We start from the raw sequence: 25,471 nt of genomic DNA on the forward strand, positions 1-25,471 counted from the left end.
AATAATCCCAAGAATAGACGAGACAAATCATACTGACAGGCATGAATGAAGACTCCAAACCAAGACTCATCCCTTTATATGGTAACTTTAAAATCTTAGTTTAAAAAGACATAAAATAATGTTTTGTAAATGAAATTGTATTTTTAGCTTGTTCAAATTCTTGAGGAGTTTGATCTATTTTTCCTTGGAGCCATATTTCAGTCTGTATGACTTCTTGATATAATTTAAGTGTATTGCTTCCCAGCCTTCCTCACTTACTTGGAACAATGTGTAGAACTTCTATTGCTAAGTTAGATTCATGCCTCTGGTTAGTCATTACATTTTTCTATGTTTCAAATGCATAAATTTGTACAATTGTTACAAAACAACATTTTGGTGGTATACTTTCAGAGATTGGTGATGCTTAATATATCACAATTTATCTTTATCACTTAGTGATGGTTTCTGGCTTTGATTTGGAAGCTTCATAGTATTTTTTAAAGCATTTATTACATAGTGTCTTACATTGAAAACTGATATTGCTTCAAATAATTAAAATTAGTTTGCTTCTAAATAAAGATATACTTTCTAAACAAAATAAACACCATCCCTGAATTCAAAACAGTAATACTTCACACCAAATGATTTGAGAAAAATTTTATTATTAGCAAGCTATAAGGATAAATAAACACAATATAAATAATAAAATCATAAAACTGTATCAACAATAAGAGGTTAAAATCATAAAGCAATCATTATGTGCTATATGCTATTTTAAGTCACCAAGTATACTAACTTATTTACTGTATCAGACTCATCAGAGAGATGATGATATTAACCTAATTTTCACATGTAGAAAAAGACACAGAATAACAACTTGGAAAAAAATCCATATCACTCTTTCAGTGGAAGAACAGGAATTCTAGGCCAGGATACAGAATCTTCTGAATGTCACTTCAGCATTAGCAGACACTAAAGTCAATCTATAAACTTTGGCTACATTCCTGATAAGTCATTTGGAAATAGGCATTGAAGTAACTGATTGTAGCCGAAATGATTTGCCCCAAGTAGAGTTAAAGCAGGCAGGATGTTGCCTAAGACATAAGATGTGCACTAGTTCCAATTTATTTTATGTTCAATGTGTTTTCTCAGCTCCCTTACCCTCTTCCCAGAGCTTAGAGTGGATGTTTCATTTTGATAAATATCCTTTGATTTATGAGAATCCATCCTGACCTTATTCACTTTTTCTAAAGCTTTAAATTTTAGTTTAAATTCATCAATAACACATCTCAATATTTCCTAATATATTCATTAGAAAAAAGTTGAACACTATTACTCAGATTCTGTTGATATTTTAAATGTGATTTGTTGTGTTTTTGTGTCACTAATGCACTTGAAGATTAGTTATAAATTAAGAAAATGCTTTTCATTCTGTACTTTAACAGAAAGAACATTTTACTACTAAGGTTGAAAATTGTCTTGGTCAAGGATTTAAAAGTGAGCTGTTCTACTTGGTTTATCATTAACATTTTTATTTTATGAAACATTTATTGAAAGAATTGCACAGTTTTGTATCAACTGACCCAATGAGTATACCCTGTTATCTTAAATACTAAGATACAGTTTGGGTTAACATAGTAAAAATAGGCTAAATGAATTGTAACAATGGACCAAGACTCCCCAGACAGGTCTTAGGGTCTGCATTTGATACCTCACAACTTATTGGCAAACTGGTCAATGGAAAGGCTTACAATTTCATGACATATTTAGAAAGTTATTTGTGGGAAAGGTGTTATACTTTTGTATTTTAAGTCTTTGGTATTTGAAGTCATAAATAATAATGGCATTTAATGCATATTTTGAACTATGGTTAATCTTGGAGAAAAGAATTCAGGTGGTTTATTCATTATCCATTAAGAAAAAGTAGGGGGAGGTTTACTAAATGAATGTGTTTAAAATAATAAATTAAGGTTCAGTAAAGGTAAAATTGTGGCCCCAGAGTAAAGAAGAATTTGCTTTGATAACTCAGACAGCTCTTCAGAGAAGTAAAGTGTTGAGAGCTATCTGGACCTGATAACATTAACTTTGAATTCTGGAAATACTGAACTTTGTTTGAGTTAATGTCCTTTCATTTGTAAACCAGAAGACATTTTCTGTAGCGTTGTAAATGATCTTTGTGTGTCACATTGCAGCATTGACTACTACATGGCATCAGTGACTTTTGGGCAGAAATGCTTTTTTTCTAACTGGAAGTTTTCTGCCAATAAAACAACCACAGCCACAACCACTTTAAAGACTAGGTTTTCAAATCTAGAACATTTGTGTTTTCTCACAATTAAATAGGAACACTATCTACCTTGTAACTGTTCTTTTAAGACTTTTTGAAAGGCTTTAAGTATTAAGTCCTGATAGCAATGCCTAAACATGGAAATGCTCCCTAAATATTGGCTATTATTACCTGTGTTTGGATGCTTGAAACCTCAAGATACCAGGCAACAGACAAGCCTTCATGGACAAATGAACAAAATTGCATGTGAGTCTCTAAGCAAGAAGAGGCAGTGCTTTGGGGGATATTTTTCCTAGCCGTTCGCCGATGGCAACAGATATTATGAAGCCGTGCTCAGGATCTGTGCTTGTTTCAAAGAAAGCTCGCCATGTGTTGGAAGCTTGGCAGACAAATCAGCTCTGATTCCTTTTATGTCCACTTTTCTCCTAACATGCACAAACACCACAGCATCAGTTTCTCTAATCTGTCCTCTCACTGTCCACACACACACACATACACACACACACACTCACACACACTCTCACACACACTCTCTTGCACATACACACACACTCACATACACTCACACACACTCACACACTTTCTCACACACACACTCACACACACTCACACTCCCTTTGCCTTCAACGTGCACACTCATGATTTCACACTCATTTCATTTTACTTAGTTTTTAATCCTCAAAGGATTCACAGAGCTGGCTGAACGCAGCTGCCGTGTTTTCCCTGGTGAAATTGGCAGTTACCCACTGTGTAGAGTTGCTAGGAGAGAAGATGAATAACCCTGATTACCGCATCGCTTGATGGACATACTCTCTCAAAAACAACCTGTGGCACCCTGGGGTCTGTCTGCCTTCTGTAAAGGCTCTATGTGTCATTTTTTCCCCCTCTCTGTTTGTCATTAACACTGGCTGCATTTATCGGGGGAGTGTGCTATATTTTTAAGTGTAGCGTCCAGATCAATTAAGAGACAAAAGCCTTGGTATTTAAAGAGGCACTTTCTTTTCAGGGTGGTGCTGCTGGTACGATTTCCTACCATCTGTTTTCTTAGTACATCCAGCCCTCCTTCAGCTGCTAGGAAGGAATTCAGCTTCTTTGTGGAGCGCGAAAGTCATTCACGTTTCTTTCGTGCATAATCGAGCTCGTAAACTGTAGGAATTCTGATGTGCTTCTGTGCAGGCAGCAATAACAGATGAGCTGCTTGGGGGACAGCCGGAGCTGTCGGTCAGTGGTACATTAGCAGCTCACGTGTGTGGATTGCTCCCGCGAGGTCAGAGCATCTGTTTATGGGGCTGTCTGTTTGAGGGGGCTTGGTGATGTGAGCAGAGTGTATGGCTGTCAAAGTCAGTAGCAGTTCTGGCAGTGGCTTCTCTCAGCTTTGCGCCTCCTCTGAACTGTTTTGATAGCTAAGCGATGCTACCGTGTAATGCTTGAGTTTTGTGATGGGCTGAGGAATGCTTGTTCTAGCTGGTGAAGCTGACTGTGACTGTGTCGTCTTAGGGGCAGCATCATGGGATCTACTGATACGGACATCGAAGAACTGGAAAACGCCACTTACAAGTATCTCATTGGAGAACAGACTGAGAAGATGTGGCAACGCCTGAAAGGAATGTGAGTAAGCTCTTGGTCTTGTGTTATGCTGCCCCCACCCCCAACTTCTCAACAAATATCTGACCATTAACACAAATAACTGTGGATGCTACCCAACTTTGAGATTTAGTGTTTCCTTTACAAAAAAATTTTCTCTTGAAAACTAAAACGACCCCATCTCGGCTACTTGTTGAAAGCAAAATAGTTTCTCTGTACCTGTGTGTTTTGTGTGAAGTAAGGTGAGGCTCTGCCAAATCACTTCTCCTTTACACTCCAGGGCTTCTGCTCCGACTGTGTGTGTTGTTTAGACGTGTGCTTTAGAAGGGACTAGGAAAGCAGCTTGCTTGCTTCCCATTGAAATTATTTCTCTCAGGTAAGTAGAGAGAGAAATAAGATGGAGAATTTTTTCTTTGTCAAACAAAGGCGGGATTAATATAATAATAAATAGCATTTATTCTGTGTTTATTTTTTGCTGGGCAAACTAATGTTTTAATAAGAAAATTATTTATGTGGTTAAAAAATATGAAAAGCATATCAAACGTATTAGAGTTCTGGTTTAAATTAATCAGTTCAGTTCTTTACTGACCAGGAAAGTGCAGAATTGCTTCCGGCGTACTGACCCAGGCTCTCAACAATACAGGATGGGATGTTCAATCATGCGAAACATGGCTTGTAATTATCTGAATCAACTTTGATACCAGTGTTACCTCCTTGCTCTTCACCTCCAGCCCCCTGGCCCCATCAGTGTGTGTGTGAGTTCCGGCCAGTGTTTCAGCACAGCACTGTTTATATGCTTTGTTTTAGTCGTATCACAGTTGTAAAATCTGATCCAACGTTTGGATAAAAATATGAATATTTATAGGCTATTGGAATTTCTTAACACATTTGCATATCTCAATATTAGGTGGAGCATTAGCTTTACAAAGACAGCTGAAGAACTGCAGTGCTCCATGGACAAACAGCCATGTAGGATTCCTGTCTTTAATGCTGTTGCTGCATGTTCACACAGTGTTCTGTGAAAGGCAGTATATGAGTAAGCCAGATGTCACTGCTTTTAGAAAGACCAACTATATCAAATTTGTTTAGAAGTCCAAATCCTCTCCACCATTTTTCCATTTGTATGTATTGAGTGTTCCCTGTATATTTATACAGTGCTCTCAGTGTGTGTGTGTGTATATATATATATTTTTCATTACTTGAAGCAGTTCATGGTACTGGTGTGGCTCGTACACAATGTAAACACCAGTCAGCAGAGAATAACTTTTAAAAAGGAAGTCGTATTTACAGCATTTGAATGTGCTGGAGGAGTCTGTTCCAAGGAGCCATTGAGGATTTAGAAGGCAGATTCCCTGGAGAAACAAACAACCGTGTCAAGACAAATAGCAGCTCACACAACCCATTAGCATAGATGCAAATTAAGCACCGGCAGTCCCCAGATGATTTGCTCTCTCTCCTAATGGGTGGATGAACCGCTGCACTGGGAAGCTATCACGGAGAAGACCACAACCCATTTTAAGTTCTTCCTTCACAGGGCAGGATGTTTGGTCGGCTCTTGGTGTGTTGTATTTCCACAGTTACTCCAGTGGTGTACCTTATGCTGTGCTGCACAGGCAGTGCTGCACAGTGGTCACTTTATGCATACGTCTTCAAACAACTAGAAAATCAATTCTGTGGCTACCCAACATTTTTTTGAGAAAAGTTATCTGACATTTCACTTTGTCATTTGATACCAGTTTCAGAGGGAGGTGATGCAGTCCGTCAACAGCAGAGCTTCGAGAGCTGACAGTAGAACATATCTGTGTACGCACATGCTGCATGGTTTTGAAACTGTAGCTTTGCAGAATCACTTAATAATCTCCAGCCAGTTTGGTTTTTTTTTTTTTTTTTTTTTAAAGCCATTCTTCCTGACTGAGGTGATTCAGTGCCTTTATAGTCAAGCATGAAGAAATTTGCATTTTGGTTCTATCACTTTTCCATGTGCTTTTTGACTTGAGACATTTTCGGTATTCCGGTTTAGGCTTGTCAAAGCAAGAAGCTCTAGGTTTAAAATCTGCATGACTAATGACAAGCAAATTGTTTAATTATGGTCTTTTGTGTAGTCTGCTTTCAATGCAGTGATGTGCGGGACTCCCCGTTCTCTTCGTGAAAATGCCTCTTTAAATAAACGCAATATTGATTCAAGCAGAGTTTTACCTCATCAGGACTGTTCCTTGGATGCCATTTTTAAAGGTTGGCAATGAAAATCCTGGTACTCATGAATGCTATTAAGTAATTTTGAAGTGATTTTCTTATTTTTGATAAAATAGACTGAACCATGGCTATTAGTAGTTTATTTTGAAAGGATTTTATTTTATTTCATACAACTTTATAAACTCATTGATATTTTTCAGCAGGCTACCTATTTTTAATTTGGCTTACAATGTGCACATTTTAAGTTAAATCTAAGTAGAGAGAAAAATAAATGTTTATCCATGTAACATGGAAACCACAAGCCACTACAGGCAGATACTTGGAACATCTTCCATAGGAATTTTTATATAGTATAATATTTTAGACACCTATTTTTAAAAATATACCCTTGTTATATAGCCCAGTTTGCTCTCAAACTTATAATCCTCCTGTCTCATTCTCTTTAATGGTTGGATTCCAGTACAAACCACCACACCTGGTTTGTACACTCCTTTGAGTCCAAAGAAATAGTTTAAGAATTTTGTAATACATGTGGAAAATATTGCAGGTCCAAAGTAAGTATCAATTCTTCCAGACTACTTAGCTCATTTCTTTCATTAATCTTTTTAGTGTATGTGATATTCATGTGGGTGTGTGCAAGTGTGTGAATGCATAGATGTGTGTGTGTGTATGTTGTGCTTGTGCATGTGCACACACGTGCATATGGAGATGAGAGGTCAATATTCATGTCTTTCACTTCCCGGTTTTTTTTCTTTTTTTAATGACAGGGTCCCTCACTGAACTTGCAGCTTAGCAAATTAGCAGATTGGCTGGTGAGCAAACCACTTGGACCCATTAATATCTGTCTCCCAGTGCTAGGATTACAGGCAGGCAGCCTTGATCCTGTTCCCCCGCCCCTCCTCCCTCAACTGGCTTTCGGAATAACCAAATTTAGGTCCTTGTGTGGATATGGCGGTGAGCAGGTCACCAACAGAACCATCTCACAACCTCATTCATTAGTCTTTCTAAGTATTTTTTTCACTCAGTATTTGTAAAACCATATAAACTTATGTGACTTACAATCTCTTATTCCCCATGAGAGCAAAGGTGAAACTGTTTCCTGTCTCCATTCTCATAAAGACCCCCCCCCTTATTCTTCCTGCTGTTTTTTTTCTCACCACCTTCAATTTATTTGTTAGTACCCACAATGACAGTTTAGCATCCACACATGACTCATCATCTTTGGTGGCGGAAACATTAGCAACAGCTGTGCCATCAGGTCCTTCAGAAAACTGTAATTTGAAACCATCATATACTTATCCATAAGTTTTCAATAGCCCAGAGCCTAGAAGTCTTCCTAATTCCTATCCCAGCAGCAGGCTCAATTCCTTGATCAGAAATTCCTTGTGATTCTGGAGGCTCTGCAGAATCTTACGTGTTAAGGACACAGTTGATCTACCCGTGGGCGTTGCAGAGACTGAGAATTTATGCATTCTGTGTGAAAAGTCGATTTGAAAGTTTTATATTCTTTGAACTAGTTTCACTGTTTATTTTTTAATTTTGGAAATAATGCTTTTTTGTGTTTCGATGCAAAAGCTTCCTTCTTCTTCACTGGGATCTGCACCTGTGCTGCACATATTAGCAACATTAATTTGCCTTTTCCAAGTCAGTGCCACAGTTCTACGAATTCATTCCAAGAGCTAAAAGCATTTCCAGAAACTCAATCACGCGAAATTTTAAGAGAAAAATCATATGAAGTTTTTAAAGACACTAACCCAATATATTATTTCACTTGGTTGTTCAACAGAAGTGAAGGCAATCTGAACTCCTCAAAATCATAAACTATCTATAAAAATTAAACATGCAACCACTCCATAGGACAGTATTGCTGGCTCCTTCAGAGCATCTGAGTGGAGGATTAGAACAAGCCTGGCTTTTAACAATCATCTCATGTCAGATTGCTGATCTTATCTCTCCCATCTTTACAAATGTCTAGATATTCCGAGGTGGAATTGTGGGTGCGAGGAAACTGAAGAATGCCAGTCTCGTCTATAGCTTGCTTAATAATAAACATTAATCATCACCATGAAGGGCGAATTGTAGCGAAGTAGAAAGTGAATGAGGGTGGAGGAACTCTATTACTCTTCACTTCTAATTCACTCACTTGCTAAAGAAGACAGTCTGATGCACAGTTCTCACAGCAAGTTGCCTGGGCCCCATTTCTAAGATGTAAAAGCAGCACACATTTAAACTAGACTGTATTTGCGCCATCTTCCTGGACCGGAATTATACTTTAAGATAAAGCAGCTTCACAGACAAGAAAGAAAAAAGATGCTTTAAGCCCCCGGCCTCACACCCTTTACAGCTGATCTCTTCACAATTCAAGGCTCAGTGTCACCCACAGTGCCTCTGTGCTCCCGTTCCTGCATTAGGAGTCCCCTTTTGTGCCTCCATTTTCTGACTCCCTCCCAACCAGAGCAGAGGTTGATTCTAAGAAAGGCTGCATACTGCCTTCGCTAAGTTTAATAACATCTTTGTGCAGCCTGCCAAGTTTGCTCTTGGTCCCACAACTGTGTATGGGTTGTTTCCATGTAGTGATTTTACAGAGTTCCTGCATTTGGTATGTAGCAGAGACCAGTAAGACTGTGTCCTCCAGGCTAGTCTTTCATCAGAAGGGTGCTCAGCACCAGTAGAGACCTTATTAAGAAATACACCCCCAAAATATAAATAAATTAATTAAAAATACCCAATGTCTCTGCGGAAATTTTACTTACACGAAAAATTCTTCCCAAGTTTCCATTTTAGTCTGGTTTTGGTTTGTAAAAAACCCTAAACTTTACTTTCCAGTCCAAAAATCTACCTTCTCTTCTGGACCATGGCTTTTGAGTTCGACTACCAAGTTTATTTGTTTTGTTCTTGGATTCCCAGCATCCAGCACAGTATTGTCTCTAAGTAGAAAATTAAAAAATAAGCCAGATTGCTTAAAGCAAAGTTGGAGACAAATTCACAGGCAGAGTAGGGAAGGGAAGATGGAAGAGAACCGGATATGCTTATTATGGTCTAGCTGCTACAACTCTGAAGATACAGTGCGTTCACTGCCTTATGTGTCCCCATAAATGATTCTAAGAGGTGACGTCTCCCAAATTAATTACATGCATCTGGTGGAGCATGAGTGTGAACAGGGGTTAGTCAGCCTGAAAGGCAATGTTCACTTTTTCTTCTAAAACAAATAGCATCCTCCCCCAACCCCCTCCGAATAGCTATCCAGAAACGTTATCAGAAAAGGACATAGAAAGGTACCTCTAAAGCAGTCCTTGGGTCTCACTGTGGATGGGCTAGGCTCCACTATAGGCTAAGCCGTTTCCTGATCTCTGGTGTCTGTGAACAGTACCCTACCTAGAAAGCAGGGCAGCATAAGGGGCCAAGGTTTCCAAACGACTGACTCTCAAGCAGGTCTTTGATTCTTGATTACCCAGGCAGACACCATGTAGCCACAGAGCCTCTTGATAACAGAACCCAGGCAGGAAAGGGGGGTGGGTCATAGTGGTGCAGGGTGAAAAGGGCTGGCTTGTAGATTCCAGCACTGAAAATGGGCAAGGCAGGGCATGCATCAAGGAGCTCAAGAAAGGAGAACATGCAGTCTTGCAGAATCTTCAGGAAGAATGCGGTCCTGCTGACACCTTGATTTTAGCTCAGTGAAAACTGATGTCAGATTTATGACATTCCAAATTGATGACAACTTAACCTGTGTGTATTTTAGGATACTGGGTTTTGAGATAAACTTGCTGTAGCAGCAGCAAACTAAACTATTCCTCTTATACTAGAGTAACATAAACAACCATTTGCCTCCTTTCCTTCATGCAAGTTGATCCCTAGAGATGTAGGACAGTGGTCTATGACACTTGGAGCTGTGCCGTCTTGATTTTGTGCCTCTGAATGACCCCATGTGCTTCTGTCCTACAGGCTCACATGCCCAAACCATGTGCTTCTGTCCTACAGGCTCACATGCCCAAACCATCAGCTTCTTGTCACGCTCTGATGTGAGAGTGTACAACGCATTAAGTTTCCCGTGTTAGAGGAGAGTAATCCTTGGGGGTTGTTGATAAATCTGTCTTCGCTCTTACATTGTTAAGCACGCAGCTATTTGATGGAGTAATCAAGTGAATCTCCTTCAAAATTTGTATTTTAGCAACGAGACTAACTTTGTTTGGAGACAATTACTTCACTATTTGTACTTGCATTTGTATTGTATATATTTAAAGTTATAAATCCCACTTTTGGGATACCATTTTATTATTGTTTTTGGGATAAACATTCTTTTGGCAGGATTAAGATGGCAATTTGTTATTTCTTACACTATCTGTTTTCTTAGTCAAGTGACATGTGACATTCAACAAATGTCCAGTCACATTCTTTATAGGTGAATGTTATGCACGGACTTCTTTCTAGTAGAGAAAACAAATGACGGGACAATGAGAAGCTGTGTTATAAAAAGCAAGTTAGCCTATGGTAAGAGTTAGCCTATGAACATGGAGCAAAGTTCCGTTAGGAAGGACTTTTGGGTGGTCATGGTTGGTTTCTCTCAGGAGACTTTCCAAGTGAGACAGACAAAAAGTGATACCTAGGATGGTAGTGTGTGAGAGGGCCCAATAAATGACTCTGGCAATCCCTGCTGAGGTCCAGAATCTGGCAAGGGATGGATTTACGAGTCCAGTTAATGAGATCAAAATATAAGTTTTAATGTATTAAAACTTTCACGACTGCCTCTACTTCCCCAAATATAGACCTTGAAAATTTTCCTCTCCTGAATTTACCTCATGACTTGGAACAGATGAAACGTTACTTTCTCCAAGCAGTTTTCTTTTCCTACTCACTGAGAGACTCCAGGCCCAGCTGTGCCCACCACAATTCATAATTCAAACAGGTGCTTCTTCCACTTCTGCAAAGCAAGAAAGGGGTTCAAGAAGCTCTTCCAGTGAAAAGGGTTTAGATATAGAGGAAAACACTAGGATCTAATGCTGTCTGACCCTGAAGTCAACGTAACAATAATTTCATAATTACATAAAGTATGTGATTGTGGCAGAGCACATACCTGACACACAGGAAGCTTCCAGACATTGTGATCATTGATACTCTCACAACACCATACCTCATTGCACCCTAGCCCCTTTGTTCACTAACATATTATCTTTTCCATGTTGATTTATTTTTCAATACCTTAGTTTTTCATGTGTAAACTGGAAGCATTTCCTATCTTACAGATGTCGAGGAGTTTAAATTAACTGATAACTGTAAATTTCTTGAGTAGGATCTAAAATTCCACAAACCTCAGCAGCTACAATAATTATTGCTAATATTGCATACTGAATCGTATTTTTTCAGGTAATTGGCACTAGGTAATGTAGGCTGGTTTCAAACTTGCAATGTTCTTGTCTATGTCGACCAAGTGCAGGGATTACTAGCATGTGCCAACATGTCTGGTTCCAAAATTCTGTACTTTTTAAGGTACTTTTGTTATCAGAATTGGTGGGCAGAATAAATGTGGTCAATATAAGAAAGCTTTCTCTTAGCCATGTCTGACAGGAGTTCCTCGGTTTCTTTCCCCCAATATGTTAAAGTTTAAACTTGAAGGTCTAATATTCCCTTGGGGTTGGAGCTAGGAGTTCTGGGTGAAAGCGGAGAAGGCTTGAGAGTTTCACTAGTAGAAAGATGTCTTGATAGCCTCTTTGTGCTTTAACATGGAGGTTAGCTCTCCTTAGTCATGTACCACTGCAGACTGGACAGCTTCCCTGACGTACTGGTTTGCAGTGGGTTGACTTCTCACTAACAGCTGTGGTGTCCCATGTCCAGCCCTTTGTTGACACATTTTAGAAAATGTCACATAATCATTATGCTTTTTGATTTTGTCCTGTACTGTATTTCAGTCAGCTAGTCGAGTGCTAGATATGGCCAACGGTAGTTGCGAGAATAAAAATGGAGGCTTGGAGATTGCTCCGTGGTTAAATTCTTTGGCCAAGAAAGCATAAAAACCACAGTTCAGAGCCTTGCACTCTATGTAAAGTGCTAGGAGGGAACAGCAGCCACTTGTAAATCCAGCTTTGGAAGATGGAGACAGGGGAGTGCCCAACGCAAGCAGGTGAGAGAGACTAGTCTTATCAGTGAGTTCGCATAAATGTACCACACGTTCATGCAAATGTGCATGGCCCTTAGAACACTTTCTGAAATGGGTTTTCTTTTGATAAATGTCTCTAAATAACCATCTCCATGCTGTGCCCTCAAACCTGGGCACTTGGCTTGGTCACTGCTTCAGAGTTAACAGGGCAGAGCTACATTTCCAGATCCATATCTGGTCCATTTAACACTGACTTAGATAACTTCAAGAAATTGAAGAGGGTCTCGTGCTTTGACTTTTCTGCAGACCTGTCTTCTGTTTGCCTAACTCTGCATACTTGAGACTGAGGTCCAAAGGGAAGCAGCACTTGGTTTTCATTTTATCAGTGTCAGAGCTCTTCACAGTTATCCCCAACCCCGACCCCGATCCTCATCCCCACCCCCGCCCCATCCCCACCCCACCCCCATCCCCGTGCATTGTCACTAGCTCTTCAATGTATTGACGTAAACCGTGATCCTCTCTAACATCTATTAATGAATTTGGATATTCTAAAAACCTTTGTTTCTCAGAGCTTGGACCTTTGCGATATTACTCTAATTTTCTTGACTCTGTGCCTCTAACAACAGAGGGAAAAAAAGCCCAGAAGAGCTGTCAATGAGGCTAAATCTATGACTCTGAAGATTAAAACTAGACGGTTTATCCTTGCATATAGTAACCACCCTTTTCTTGTCGTAAAAGATGTTAAGCACATGATAACTGTCTTCCTTCAAGAGAATTGAGCAGTCTTTCTCCACTTTGCTCGTGTCAGAAAAATCAGTTTGTTGCAGATTATTCTACTTTACTTTCCAAGGCAAATAGAAAGCAGGGCCCTTCCTAGACTGCATTTGGAGGCGGTTGGTATCCGGACTAACGAGCTCCTCTTTCGCTTTGAGAGCGTTCCGATTTTCCAGCACTTCTCGCTCTTTCGAACAAGAATAATATGCGTATTTTTTGACATGTATGCTCCTCTCAATGCTTATTTTCCAGCAAACCTCTGCTTGAACATCTCGAACTTTCTAGAAAGCCTCTGTTCTCCCGAACTCTGCCTCGCCCCCGCATGTTCTTTACTCTAGGGTTCTAATTCGTTCATGACTTCCTGCATCGATGCTCTTGGACCACCCCTCCCCCACAGCGGCTCTTGGTTCTGCAATTTGGATTGGCCAATGGGACCTTAGCAACATGACATGAGAAAAGCCAGGGAAGGGCTTATTTATTGGGGTTACTCTCACTGGATGCTCTCCAGAGCCTCACTGCAGCATCCGAAGAAGCCTGGTCAAGATGGACAGACAGAGCAGGTAGTCGTCCCCACGCAACTGAAGCCTCGTCATATCTACCAGACATGTAGGCGAAGACAGCCTGGACTAGATGATTTCTTGACAGCTGCAAGGCGATGGCGTGCTCGTTCTTTCCGGGCAATACGGTTTGGGTTAGCTCACACACACTTGTCTGTTCTTTGCCTCTACAAATTTTTTCCTGTCATTTTTACGGTTTCAACAATTTCTTCTGTGTTACTGCTTTCTTCTCTCATTGTTAATAATTGATTTATTTAAACAATTACTAAACATTTCACAGATTAGTAAAAAAAATGGAGGTCTTCTTTTTCAGAAGACCAGTCTAGGGAAATTTCCCCCATGTTGTATTTAGGAGAAGCAGCATAAATGATGTGCCCTTTACAATATTTCTAACCAAACCTGTCCTTTCAGTGGCCTGTGCATTGAACTTTTACTGTTGTTATATTTCCATGAACAAATATAATTTTTCATAAAATAGAAAGGCGACATGGAGTAAGACAGGGAAGCTACGTAGTTGGGTAAAAGAAGATGGTTCATATCTTGTTACCCTAGCAACAGGAATTATCAAGGCCAGGCCTTTCCACACATCTTGTTGCCCTGACAACAGGTCATACAAGGCCTGGGAAGGCCCAATCCCTAGCATTCTAGCTCTCTTCTTTGAAAGCACAAAGTAGAAGAACCAAATGGTGTTATATCCTGTTCCCTGTAAACACACAATTCTAATATTCAAAATGCTTCATTATAAGATAATCTTTCCAGATGTGAAAGAGGTTAAAAAATCATAACCTCAACATTTGTATTCATGATCACAGAAACACTTGCTAATTTTTGATTGGTTCATAGGAGCACTGGTTAAAAAAAAAAAAAAAAAAAAAAAAAAAAAGAGGGGGGAAAAAAAAAAGAACATAGAGAACAGGCTGTGGGAACCAGAGACAGAGCACTGGGCATCAACATCTGAGAGTTGAGTTGGACTCAGTCAGCTGCATGAGGCAGGCTCATTTCAGTTTAGAGTCTGTCCCAATGAGCCATTTGATGTTTGGTGGCCTCTGCTTCCTTTCCTGAAACCATAACCAAGCACCGAACAGTGATGGTAGGTTATACATTTCTTTTATCAACCCAATTCTCAATTTACTACAGAATTTCCCAGTTTTCATTCATATTCAGCATTAACTTTTTTTTTCTTTACTTGTTTCTATGTATCATCAACAAGAAGCCAATTTAATCAATTTCTTTTTCACTTTCCTTGTTTCTCGGATAATTGATTTGAGCCTGTAAAAAATAATTTAGTTTTATTCTTGGCTTGACATTTTAATCTTCCTTATTTATGGTTTATGTAAGATATTTCTGTTTAAAATTGGCCAATACGATTAAATTTTGAATACTACTAACTTCTGTAAATTCAGGCAAGATGTTATTCAAAGCTACGACAATGGGTTGAGGGTTTATACTGAGCAGGAAGCCTTACTCTGGAGACTCTTCTCTCAAAAAGCAGGAAGCTGGTTTTGTAGAATAAAGATTTTTGTTCAAGTTTAACTTGACATTTAATACAGATGGGCAAGAAGCATTATCTGTGGAGCACACTAGCAAGTTAGGGCTGATTTTCAGAAAGACCATGCAGGGATGCAGGGAAGATGGGGCCTTCAGCGTCCCAGTGTCACTAAAATTAGAGAGAGATTGTTGATCATCAGAAACTAGACCAGGTGACCGTTCTGGGGCATCTTCTTGTTTCATCTTCATTGCTTATTTAAATATTATCATTCACTTAATTGTTAATCAGTCTGCTTTCTAAAGAATTCCCTACTTTTCCTTTGAGGTGAGATGGCAGAGGATGAAACTCCTTCTGTCTTTTTTTTTTTTTTTTTTTTTTTTTAATCCTGAGTGCCTGGCGCAGCAAGTAGCATACAGTAAGAATCCAATAATGCTTTGCTGCTCAATGACATGGCCTGAGAAATCACGTGGAGTTCAGGCGGAAAGGTCAAGCTTATGGACTCCCCTTGAACTGCTTCTGTAGGAAGAAAAGGGATGAAGAACCAGGCAAGCCTCACTAGTTAGAGATGACTGGGGACGCTCCCTTAGCACAGACAAAGCAGCAGAGCCCCACGTTAAGTCATACTTGGTGGGTGGAAGTTAGTGTCAAACAGAAAGACTGTTTCAAGGGGTAGGAATAGTGCCACCAAGGTGCTCACCTTAGGCTCGTAGCACATCTGCAAACGATGGCTGTTACTGTGACTTCCGTTTTGGTACAGCTGTATGTAAGGCAACGTGCTTGCTTTCTCTCCACCCTTCTTCCAGATACAAGGTGGAGGTGAAAGCTGACCACCGAAAATGATGTCATGCATAGCATGCACAGAGACGCTGGACATGACTTATTAAAATTCTCACCGAATGACCCCTAGGTTCTCTGGCGGTCACATCCAGGAAAATTCAAATGTTCTTTTTAAGATATAACTGAATTTTTAGGATTCTGGTGAGAATATCCTCCATGATCAGTGAATGTCGTGGCCTTGGGAGGAGAAGTGATTGTCTAATTGAGTTCCCAGACTTATGGAGCCAGGCAGGAGGTAACCTGGAGACACTAAGTGAGTCATTTAGCGGTAGTTTTCAGTATATACTTTGTCTGCTGTGTCTTGCCTTGCAAGTTTCATCTTTAAAAAACGTTACTAGCTGCAAATCAACATCCTTTTGAGTTTCCTAAGGTGACTGAGCAATGCTAATACTTCCTGAATTTTTTTAAATCAGGCATTCAAATGCAAAGTGTGTAACAAGGCACAAACTAAATGAGACATTTTTACATTGGCAGTATTTTTTTTTTCTGGCTTCATCCTGTCATATAAACCATACTTTAATTAGGAAAAATTACTTTTCAAGTGCATATTATTTATTCTAAATAGCAATCCGCCCAGTCAAAATTGTGACATGGATTAAGGGGATTATCCAGGATAAGTGACTAAAAGTGTTCCAAAATGAAATTCACAGCCAGAAAAACAATTTCTAGTTTAAAGGATTAAAACACTCCCAGCATTCTTCCCCTAGTGGCTTTGTTATGTTCTCTTTTCCTTTATTTTACATGAAGTGGTTTGTAAAATTTCACCATATACTACTAAAAAAAAAAAAAAAAAAAAGGGCCGAAATAGAGTACTATAGTAATTAATCTTCACCTTCACATTTTTAAATGTCTAATTCTGCTTTTTTTGTGAGTAATAAGTGCTTTTTATAATTGGAAAAGTTTGTTGGTCTCCTGATGGTACCTAGGAAGTGAATATGGTATACTTTCATCTTAGAGCACTCTGAGGCGAGGAAGGGCAGTTATCAAGCCCCTAGGAAGAGAGATGTCTACATGCACCCACAGAATTAGAGAGCTGAGAAAGTTCTTCCAGATTGTTTTGCTAAGTATATGTATTTTTCCTCTAAAGTAAACACTAATTTTCACAGTGTGAGTCATACTATGGCAATCTTAGTCACTGACTCTTACCAATGTAGGAAGGAGAGTCCTTAACAAAAAAAGAAGTTATAGTAAGTTCATGTAGACTATATAACTCTTCAGGTATTTTGAATATTAAGACTGATATTATTTTATTATCCCGAATCAGTTCCTATAAGACAAGTGAATTTGCTTGTTCATGCAGCAAAATTAATCCATTTTTCACATCGAGATTTGTATCATTATCATGGACACCAAGGGATAGGACAATAAACAGAAGAGAAGTGATTCCCATCTTCATAGACCTTATATTTTAATGGTAAGGATGAATTATAAAAAAAAGTACAGAATATATAACGTATCTGCAGTTGGAGCAAGATAAAGCCACAGAGTTCCTGGGAGTGTCAAAGTAGCTATTTTAGGAATGAGCTTTACCTGACAGTAACATGTAAAGATGATTTCAGCCAAGTAGGAACGCCACACCAAGGCCTAATATATGGTTCTTCTGTGCACACAGAGGCAAAGGCGGAGCATTTAAGCAAGGGTGCATGTGGCATGTTTGAAGAAGCTCCAAAGTCACGTGGTGCTAGAATGCAGGCGAGGAGGAGAAGAATTGAGTGTTTAGAGAAAGGCAGAAGCCAGATTGCCCAACTAGGACAATATAAGAAATTAGGATTGTGTTTCTACACAGCACGAGGCCTTTGCGAAGATGGGGATCGAACAGGACGTTAGGATGCTTAAAAAATACAATGGCTGTTTTGCGGAAAGTAACACCAGTGAGTGGGGAGTCATGGAAGGCCAAGGAGAGAAGTGGGAGAGTATGCGAGGAGGTCAGAGCAGCTGTTCGGGTGAAAGTTCAGTGATCTGGATGACAATGGTACCTATGGTGGCAGTGGTAAAACGTCCCTGACGGATGCCTAAATCTATGTGTAGCACAGCACTGAGCTCTGTAGACAGTGCTTTCCCTTATGCATGTATGCTTATGATAAAATTTAATTTATAAAGTAGGTATGGTAAGAAATCAACAAGAATAACGGCAATACGATCAATTATAAGACACTGCAATAGTATTGGAACAGTCCATATTCTCTCTCTCTCTCTCTCTCTCTCTCTCTCCCTCCCTCCTTCTCTCTCTCTCTCTCTCTCTCTCTCTCTCTCTCTCTCTCTCTCTCTCTCTCTCTCTCCCCTTTTTCTGTCTTTTTGAGGCAGGTTTTCTCTATCAGTGAAGCTTTGGCTGTGCTGGAACTTTCTATGTAGATCATCTTGACCTACAGAGCTCTATTTGCCTCAGGCTCCTGAGTGCTGGAATTAAAGGCCTGCACCATCATGCTTGGCTCCTTTAAGACTATTTTTAAATAAAATGAGGTCAAAACTATATCATCATGATAGTACATCTGAGATTTATGAGATGGCCATAAGCTGATTAACAGATGGATATCATATACAGTGTGAAAAGGGTCAATTTATATCTCAGGCAAGAGGGCACTGATGGCATGAGATTGTTGTACTCACGGCAGACTCAGATGATTTTAAATGTATGAACTGCTTACTTCTGAGTTTTTCTTAATATTTTTGAAAATGGTTGACTTCAGGTGCACAGAAAGTATAACTCTTGACAATGATTAACTACTGTATATAACTTTAAGACATACTTAAACTAGAGTTGACAGGACTTAATGATGACATGAATGAAGGATGTCAGGAGTAACAAATGAAACACAGTACCATGGTGTGTGTGTGTGTGTGTGTGTGTATGTGTGTGTGTGTGTGTTGAACAACAGAATATACAGTCAGTCTCTCTCTCTCTCTCTCTCTCTCTCTCTCTCTGTGTGTGTTTTCAAGACAATATTTTTCTGTGTGTAGCCTTAGCTGTACTGGACTTGCTTTGTAGACCAGGCTGGCCTCAAACTCATAGAGATTCGCCTGCCTCTGCCTCCCGAGCGCTGGGATTACAGGTGTGCACCGCTGCACCTAGCTATACACAGTCTCGCATATAAAACCTTAGCACCAGATATGACCTGAAGTCATAATCTTCACAGGAGCACTGCTTTCCAGAAGGAAGAATGTCAGATGGTAAGTGTCATTTCAAGGTCATTCAGTATGGACTGAATATTATTGGCTATTGGCTCATGAAGGGTTTTAGTAGTATTTGCAAAATACTTACAATAAAATAGGACAAAATTTGTCCCAGGAGTGAGGAGAAGAAAGAACCAGAAGTAAGGAATGCACAGCTAATCTTCCCAAGTACCATCTGAAAGCCCATCTTAAAGATGGAGTGACTGCTACAGGGGGCTGGAAGGAAGGAGTTTATTTAGTGGGAAGGAAGTTAATGAGAGACTTCTATGGAAAATGACCTTAAATTGAAATGTCATAGAAGAGAAAAAAATAAAAAAGGAAGGAAGAGAAGCATCAAGGAACATAGAGAGAAGACAGGATGTCAGGAACCATTTGCAATGTACATGGATGACAACTTGGTGATAGTCTGTCCTCTCTGAGCACTTTTCTACGCTCATATAAAGAGGGTGATAGGCTGTTTTCAGAGTGAGCATGGGAGAGAGAGGATACAAAGTGGCTACAATCACAGGGATGTGTAGGCTTAATTTCTCTAACAATTATACTTTATTATGAACTTATTAAATGAATGTACTTCCCTTACAACCCAAATATTCTAAACAGGAGGGAAAGGAGATTAAGGAGCCCAAAGTCTTACAGTTTTCCCTGCTGTAGTTCTCTCTAGGAGCATCTTGAAGTGCAGAGATAACAGCCATACAATAGCAAGTCCCCCAAAAAGCCCTGTTTTGGGATATATATATATATCCTCTCAGTCTGTTCAACGATGTTTTTCAGCTGGCAACAACCAAGCTCTCCCATGAAGTGGTTCAACTTCTAAGTGGATAAACATCCTGCTCTCTTCCCCATCCCACACTTGGGATCAAAATAAAAATATGTTTATCTCCCCTACATGAATGGGTAGGAATCTTGCAGCCTAAGGTGACTTCAGACTCACTGTGTGCTTTCCCTCTTGGCAGCTTCCATGCAGGACCACAGCACGAGCAGAACTGGATTTACAGAACCCATGTTTTGCCAAAAAACACAAGTGTGATAGACACAGAGAGGGGAATGTTGGTTTGAGGGCCTCTTAAACCTTACTAATGATGACACTGAAGCCTCTTTAGGAGAGGGGTGAGAATGTGGGAAGAACAGTGAGCCGTGAAAAAGTGTGTGAGGTTAAGGGGTGGGGGGGGGGGGAGGGGTAAGGAGTCACTGGAATTAGACGCTAGAATCTTTCGAGATCTTTCATTCTTAAAGGCCCACAATTGTGTAATAAGCATACATTCCATGCAGATACTCTTATGGAAGAAACCCAGTGTGTGAAATGGCTCTACAGAGGCAAATTCATTTTTGTCCTCTGTAGAAGACCCCTGTGGGCTCCTTTGCATTTAGTTATTAGGTTTTCTCTTTAGAACAGAAAAGACTGTTAGAAGCGTGGCCACTTCTGTGATGAAAACAAAGCTGGAAGATCTAATTTTAGGATGCTTTCCCCTGACAACAACCTTCTAAATAATGTCTATACACTAATAAAAAATTGGCTCCAGAAATTAATGAGGCTGTATTTGGTTCAAGAAAATTAAACTCCTTTGGTGGTTGAAGTTCTCAAGCTTTTGTGGAAACACATAAGAGGGCTTCCCCTTTGCCTTTCTTTAATGATGGGGCTTGACTTCAATATGGTGCTGATGGGGAGGAGAGTTCAGTGAGAGGTTAGCATCAGCAGGCACATGTGCAGTGAAAGGACACTGCTTGCACACAATGTGTGAAGACTGTGCCCCTGCATCAGGTTGGTGTTCTTCCCTTAAGGGCGCAGTGGCTTCAGCTGACCTTCATCGGACCTGAGGCTTCCTCTTGTAAATTTCATTGCAGACATTGCTGTGTAGGTCTGCACAAGCTACAGGAGCAATGAACTGTTCTTTCTATGGTGGTGTTAGAAGAGTAAATCTTGCCTTGGTTCAAGTTTTATAACAGAGCTGACACATATACACACACATATACACATGCTCAGACACACTCACACGAAACAGTGATATATAACCATGTATTTTGGTATGAATATACCTTCTTTCCTGTAGCTACCATTTGTGCCATTAAGTTTTGGAGAAAAGTAAAAGGTCAGTTCCTTTTTACTTTTATCAACATCAGCACTACCATACATATGCATATGCATATGCACACATATACACACATGAATACGTATATATGCATCATACACACATGTATATGATACATATGTACATATAGATATAATTTTGTGGGTCATGATACTCAGAGTTAGAGGAAAGGATACCTGTGGACGGATTTTCACATATGCTTTTATGTGAAATTGACTCTTGAGCCCAGGGAGATGTCTCAATGGGTAACAACACATGCAAACACAAGAATCTGAATTCATCAGTCTTGATACAGTAAGTCTGTGTGCCTGTGAACACCTGAAACCGCAGTGTTGGAGGTGGAAAGGGACAGGAGGACTGTGGGGCATGCTGGGCACCAACGACTCCAAGGTTAGGGAGCTGCAGGTTTACTGAGAAACCCTATCTCCAGGGAGTGTGGAGCGTGACAAAGACAGCTGTCAACCTCGAATGGCTGCTGCACACATGCACACACAGCAAATGCATGTATGAATACCATAAAACACAATAAATTAAACAAATAAATAATTTTAGTGTTTGTATGCAATAATTTTAATGTTTGTATGCAATACACTTTTGGAGGATTATAAGCTATGTCAATATCTTTAAAAAATTCACTGTATGTAATTTTTTGCTGATAAAAAGATCTTCCCAACACCTCCATGCTAAGGAAGGAAACCAGGGCCCGGTGCACATTAGGGAACATGCTACTGCCTCGCTGCAGCACAGCCTGATATTCTGAATTTCAGACTGGATCCTTTGTGGCTTTTCTTATTTGAAGAAATAATTCTTAAATAAATAAATAAATAAGCCTTGCAGTCAGACATATCTACACTTTTCACTATAATAACTCATATGATTTACAGGAGGACTAGGAGAGCTGAGAATAATCCTGATGTAATTATTTTGTCCCTTTAGTTGACACGCATTGTGTGTGTGTGTGTGCAGTTAGGTGTGGTTGAGTGTGATTATTTGACATGCACACAAATATTAATGGACAAATCAGGGTGATTAGTACTCCATTTTTTAAGCAGTCATCACTTATGTAGAAAATCTTTGGGAGTGTTCTTCACAAAGCATACAATAACTTGTTCTCTGTAACTCCATTTTAGGCCTTTTGCCCAACCTCCGCCATCCTTCATCTCTGCCCTTCTAGGGCTCTGCGAAGTCACTTTTGTTAGCCTCTTGTGGGGTTTACTTGACAGTGTCCTCTAGTTTCATCTATATTGCTCCAAATGCTAGGATTTCATTCCCTTCTGTGGCTCAGTGATCTTCGGCCATGGGTGTGTACCACACTTGCTCTACTCACTCACCAGTCATTGGACACTGAGGTTGAATGTGCACCTTGGCTTCAGTTAACAGGGAGGTACTAGTGTCTTTCTAGTGATAGCAGTTGCCCCCTGGGGCTGAGGATGGGTGAGTCTGTGTGTCTGTGTCCTAGGACCACAGCATGCTAAGCTACTCAAGGTATCTACAAATAATTTCTTTCATCCCAGAATCCTTTGTGGGAACCTCCACAGGTAATAGATACTCATTTATAGTTTGCAAATAGAAACTTCCTCTTATTTCTTGAATCTTCTAGTTCTTCCCTGCTGTTCTTCCCCTGATGCTTGGACAGAAATTATCCAGGCCACATCATTCCTGTTTATTCTGCCCCCCCAGCCCCTGGCTCCTGGCCCCCGCAGCCCCTCAAGCTATACATGAATGTCCTAAATTGCCAGTCAGACATTGGCCAGAACTTTAAAGACACATAAAATTGTCTTTCTCGGTATCCATCATTTATTCATAGCACATTTACTCTCAAAAAATTAAATCTCATTTTTATTAAAGTAATAAAATGGCAGTTGTCCTACTTTCATGTATATGATTGTGATTGAACCTCCTTACAAAATGCAACTTCAGAGAGAGTTGACTTTTAGTGCACAATTTCAGGTTATGGTTTGTCACTGAAAGAAAGTGAAGGTGACAGGAATGGATGCAACCAGGAGAAGAAACACGTGCTCATGTCCTCATTTCCTGTTTGTACTCAGTTTGCTTACTACTTTCTCATGCAGTTTAGGACCCGCTGCCTAGGGAATGGAGCTGTCCCTAATGGGCTAGGTCTTACCGTATCAGTTAACTTAAGACATCTCCTTGTAGAGATGCCCACAGACCAACCCAGTAGACAAGCCCTCACTGAGACTCTTGCCAGCTGGCTCTAGGTTGTGTCAAGTGGACAGTCGAAGCTAAGCATCACAGCACTGTGAGGCAATGTAAACAGGGTTTTTCTTCCTCACATTACAATGTTATCCAGGTCTGATTCTTGTGACCTTAGCTTTCATTGTTTAATTTTTTATTTTACACCTAAATCCTTATTTAAAAATAATAATTATATTGTCTCTTATCTATTTGAAGGTTTATTTGTTGTCAAAGGGAATAGTGGATGGAAATTGAAGACCATAGACTAATCTTCAACCACTCTCCTCTTGACTAACCTTTCCCTTACAAAAAGGCTCTATTAGCATTTCAGTGGATCAATATTTAATGTTTATGATGTTATGACTGAATTAATTCCACTTCTGAGCCAAGTCATGAAAATGAGAATGTTTCCCGTAGAGTGAAATTACTTGCTTTCCTGGAATTAATAAACATCTTGTTTTAATTGTTACATTTTTTGGCTTCAAAGACTGCATCCCTTCCACTAATTCCTTCCAAGGTCACCTACAGAATCATAAACACATGCAACCACTTCCCACATTTACAACCATATGTTTCTTATGTCATACTTTTTGAAAAAAAATTTCCCTCCAGGCTCTGTAGGCGCACGTTTCGTTTTAGGGAGTGTCTTCATCACAGTTCGAGGCTAGCCTTACCATTTCCTGTGCTTTGCTGGATTCCATTCTTTCTTGGGGTACTCTGATTTAGATTAGCTTCTCCAGGGTTTCTCAGTTAGGGTTCTGGGAATTACATTTTTAAAAGTGCGTTACTGGCTGAAGAGGTAGCCCTGTTGGTAAAATGTTGCCACAGAAGTACAAGGTGCTGAGTTCAGATCACCAGAACCCATGTAAAAGTCTGGGGTGGCTTCTTGCTGCTGTAACCCTAGTTCTTGAGGAACAGAAACAGATGGATTCCTGAAGTTTATTGGTCAGCTTGCTCATCCAAATTGGCAACCTTTAGCAGCAGTTGAATACTCTGTCTCAAAAAGTGAAAGTGGAGGAAAACTGAGGAAGAGTGAAAGTTGACCTGGAGTTTCCACACATGTGCAGGCAGCTACACAAACAAATACAACACACATGCACAGACACTCACATGCATGCATGCTCTTGCACACACACAGTGTAATACATGTGAAAATATGTACCCTTTACTTTGACATAGCTTAATTTACTTTAAGATAATTTAAAAATATTATCTTTCAGGATAGTATAAAGATAACTTCACTGTCTCTTATCTTTAGGTGTGCTACCACGGGGCCCGAGGTTGCTCTGTCCTCATGGAGAGTCCTGTCGTGCTTTGCATGATGTTTGGGGTCTAGGGATCTGCTTCCTGCCCTTGCTCTGATATTAACTTCAGTGTACATACACATTTTTATTTGGTGAAATTGGTTTGTTATCTCATTTGGGAAGAACTTTTCACTTCTACTTAATTTGATTATTTTTTTCCTTTTTTGCATTGTACATTCTGGATTAAATCCCAAATTTTCTTACAGCTTTCCCCCTTCCTGTTGACTTTCTTTTTTGCACTAAAAGCTATCAGTCCTGCTAGTGATTACCCGAGGCTTGACAACGTTTCAAGTTTTGCTTGGTCTTGCTTGTAGATCTTCATTCATTTTTTAAAAAGATAAATTATTACTTTTTATAGCTCTGAAATGAGTTTGGATTGTTAAGCATCTTTCCTTCTGTGTGAATGCTATTTTTTTGGTGTGTCTTTGTTTCAATGTATCGTTCTTTTATCTTTAAGGCTTTCTTTGGAGGTCTGGTAATTCTTGATTGTCTCCTCACATTAAAAAAAAAAAAAAGCACAAAAAAGCTGTTTGGTGGTCATTATGTATAGACACTGAGAATTCAGATTTTAGTACTCTCTCTCTAAAACAGAGTATGTTGATTTTAAGTATCTACCATAGGAATGTGGCTGATTTCTCACAGAGCTGTGATGGGATTTCAGTATTTTTCTTTTTCCTTCCAATAAAAATATGAAATATAAAATGACGAAAAAGGTAAAAATTGCATTACACATTTATTTTTATCCAAATGGAATAATTATCTAAACTTCAGCAACAGCGTAGCTGACACATTTTCCAGTTTCTGTTCTCAGTAACCCTTGGAAATATCTAAGTTCCTGTCCTCAGTAACCCTCGGAAATATCTAAGTGTAGCACAATATTTTGATTCTTGACACAGAGCGTTTGCATTGTTCTTTCTGGGTC

The 25,471-nt window shown here is 39.6% G+C and overlaps 1 protein-coding gene across 1 annotated transcript in view; it reads left to right on the forward strand.

Moving 5' to 3' along the window:
- Window positions 1-3,566: 3,566 nt before the first annotated feature.
- The window catches only part of Pde1a (phosphodiesterase 1A), a 274,118-nt gene continuing 252,213 nt past the window's right edge, over window positions 3,567-25,471 (forward strand). Inside the window, exon 1 of the mRNA XM_051167128.1 lies at window positions 3,567-3,874. Within this exon, the coding sequence (XP_051023085.1) occupies window positions 3,774-3,874 (101 nt within the window). The 5' untranslated portion in view covers window positions 3,567-3,773. The remainder of the gene's footprint in view (window positions 3,875-25,471) is intronic.

Source organism: Acomys russatus, chromosome 24 (genome assembly GCF_903995435.1).
Source record: "Acomys russatus chromosome 24, mAcoRus1.1, whole genome shotgun sequence".
In the NCBI taxonomy this organism is placed as follows: Eukaryota; Metazoa; Chordata; class Mammalia; order Rodentia; family Muridae; genus Acomys; species Acomys russatus.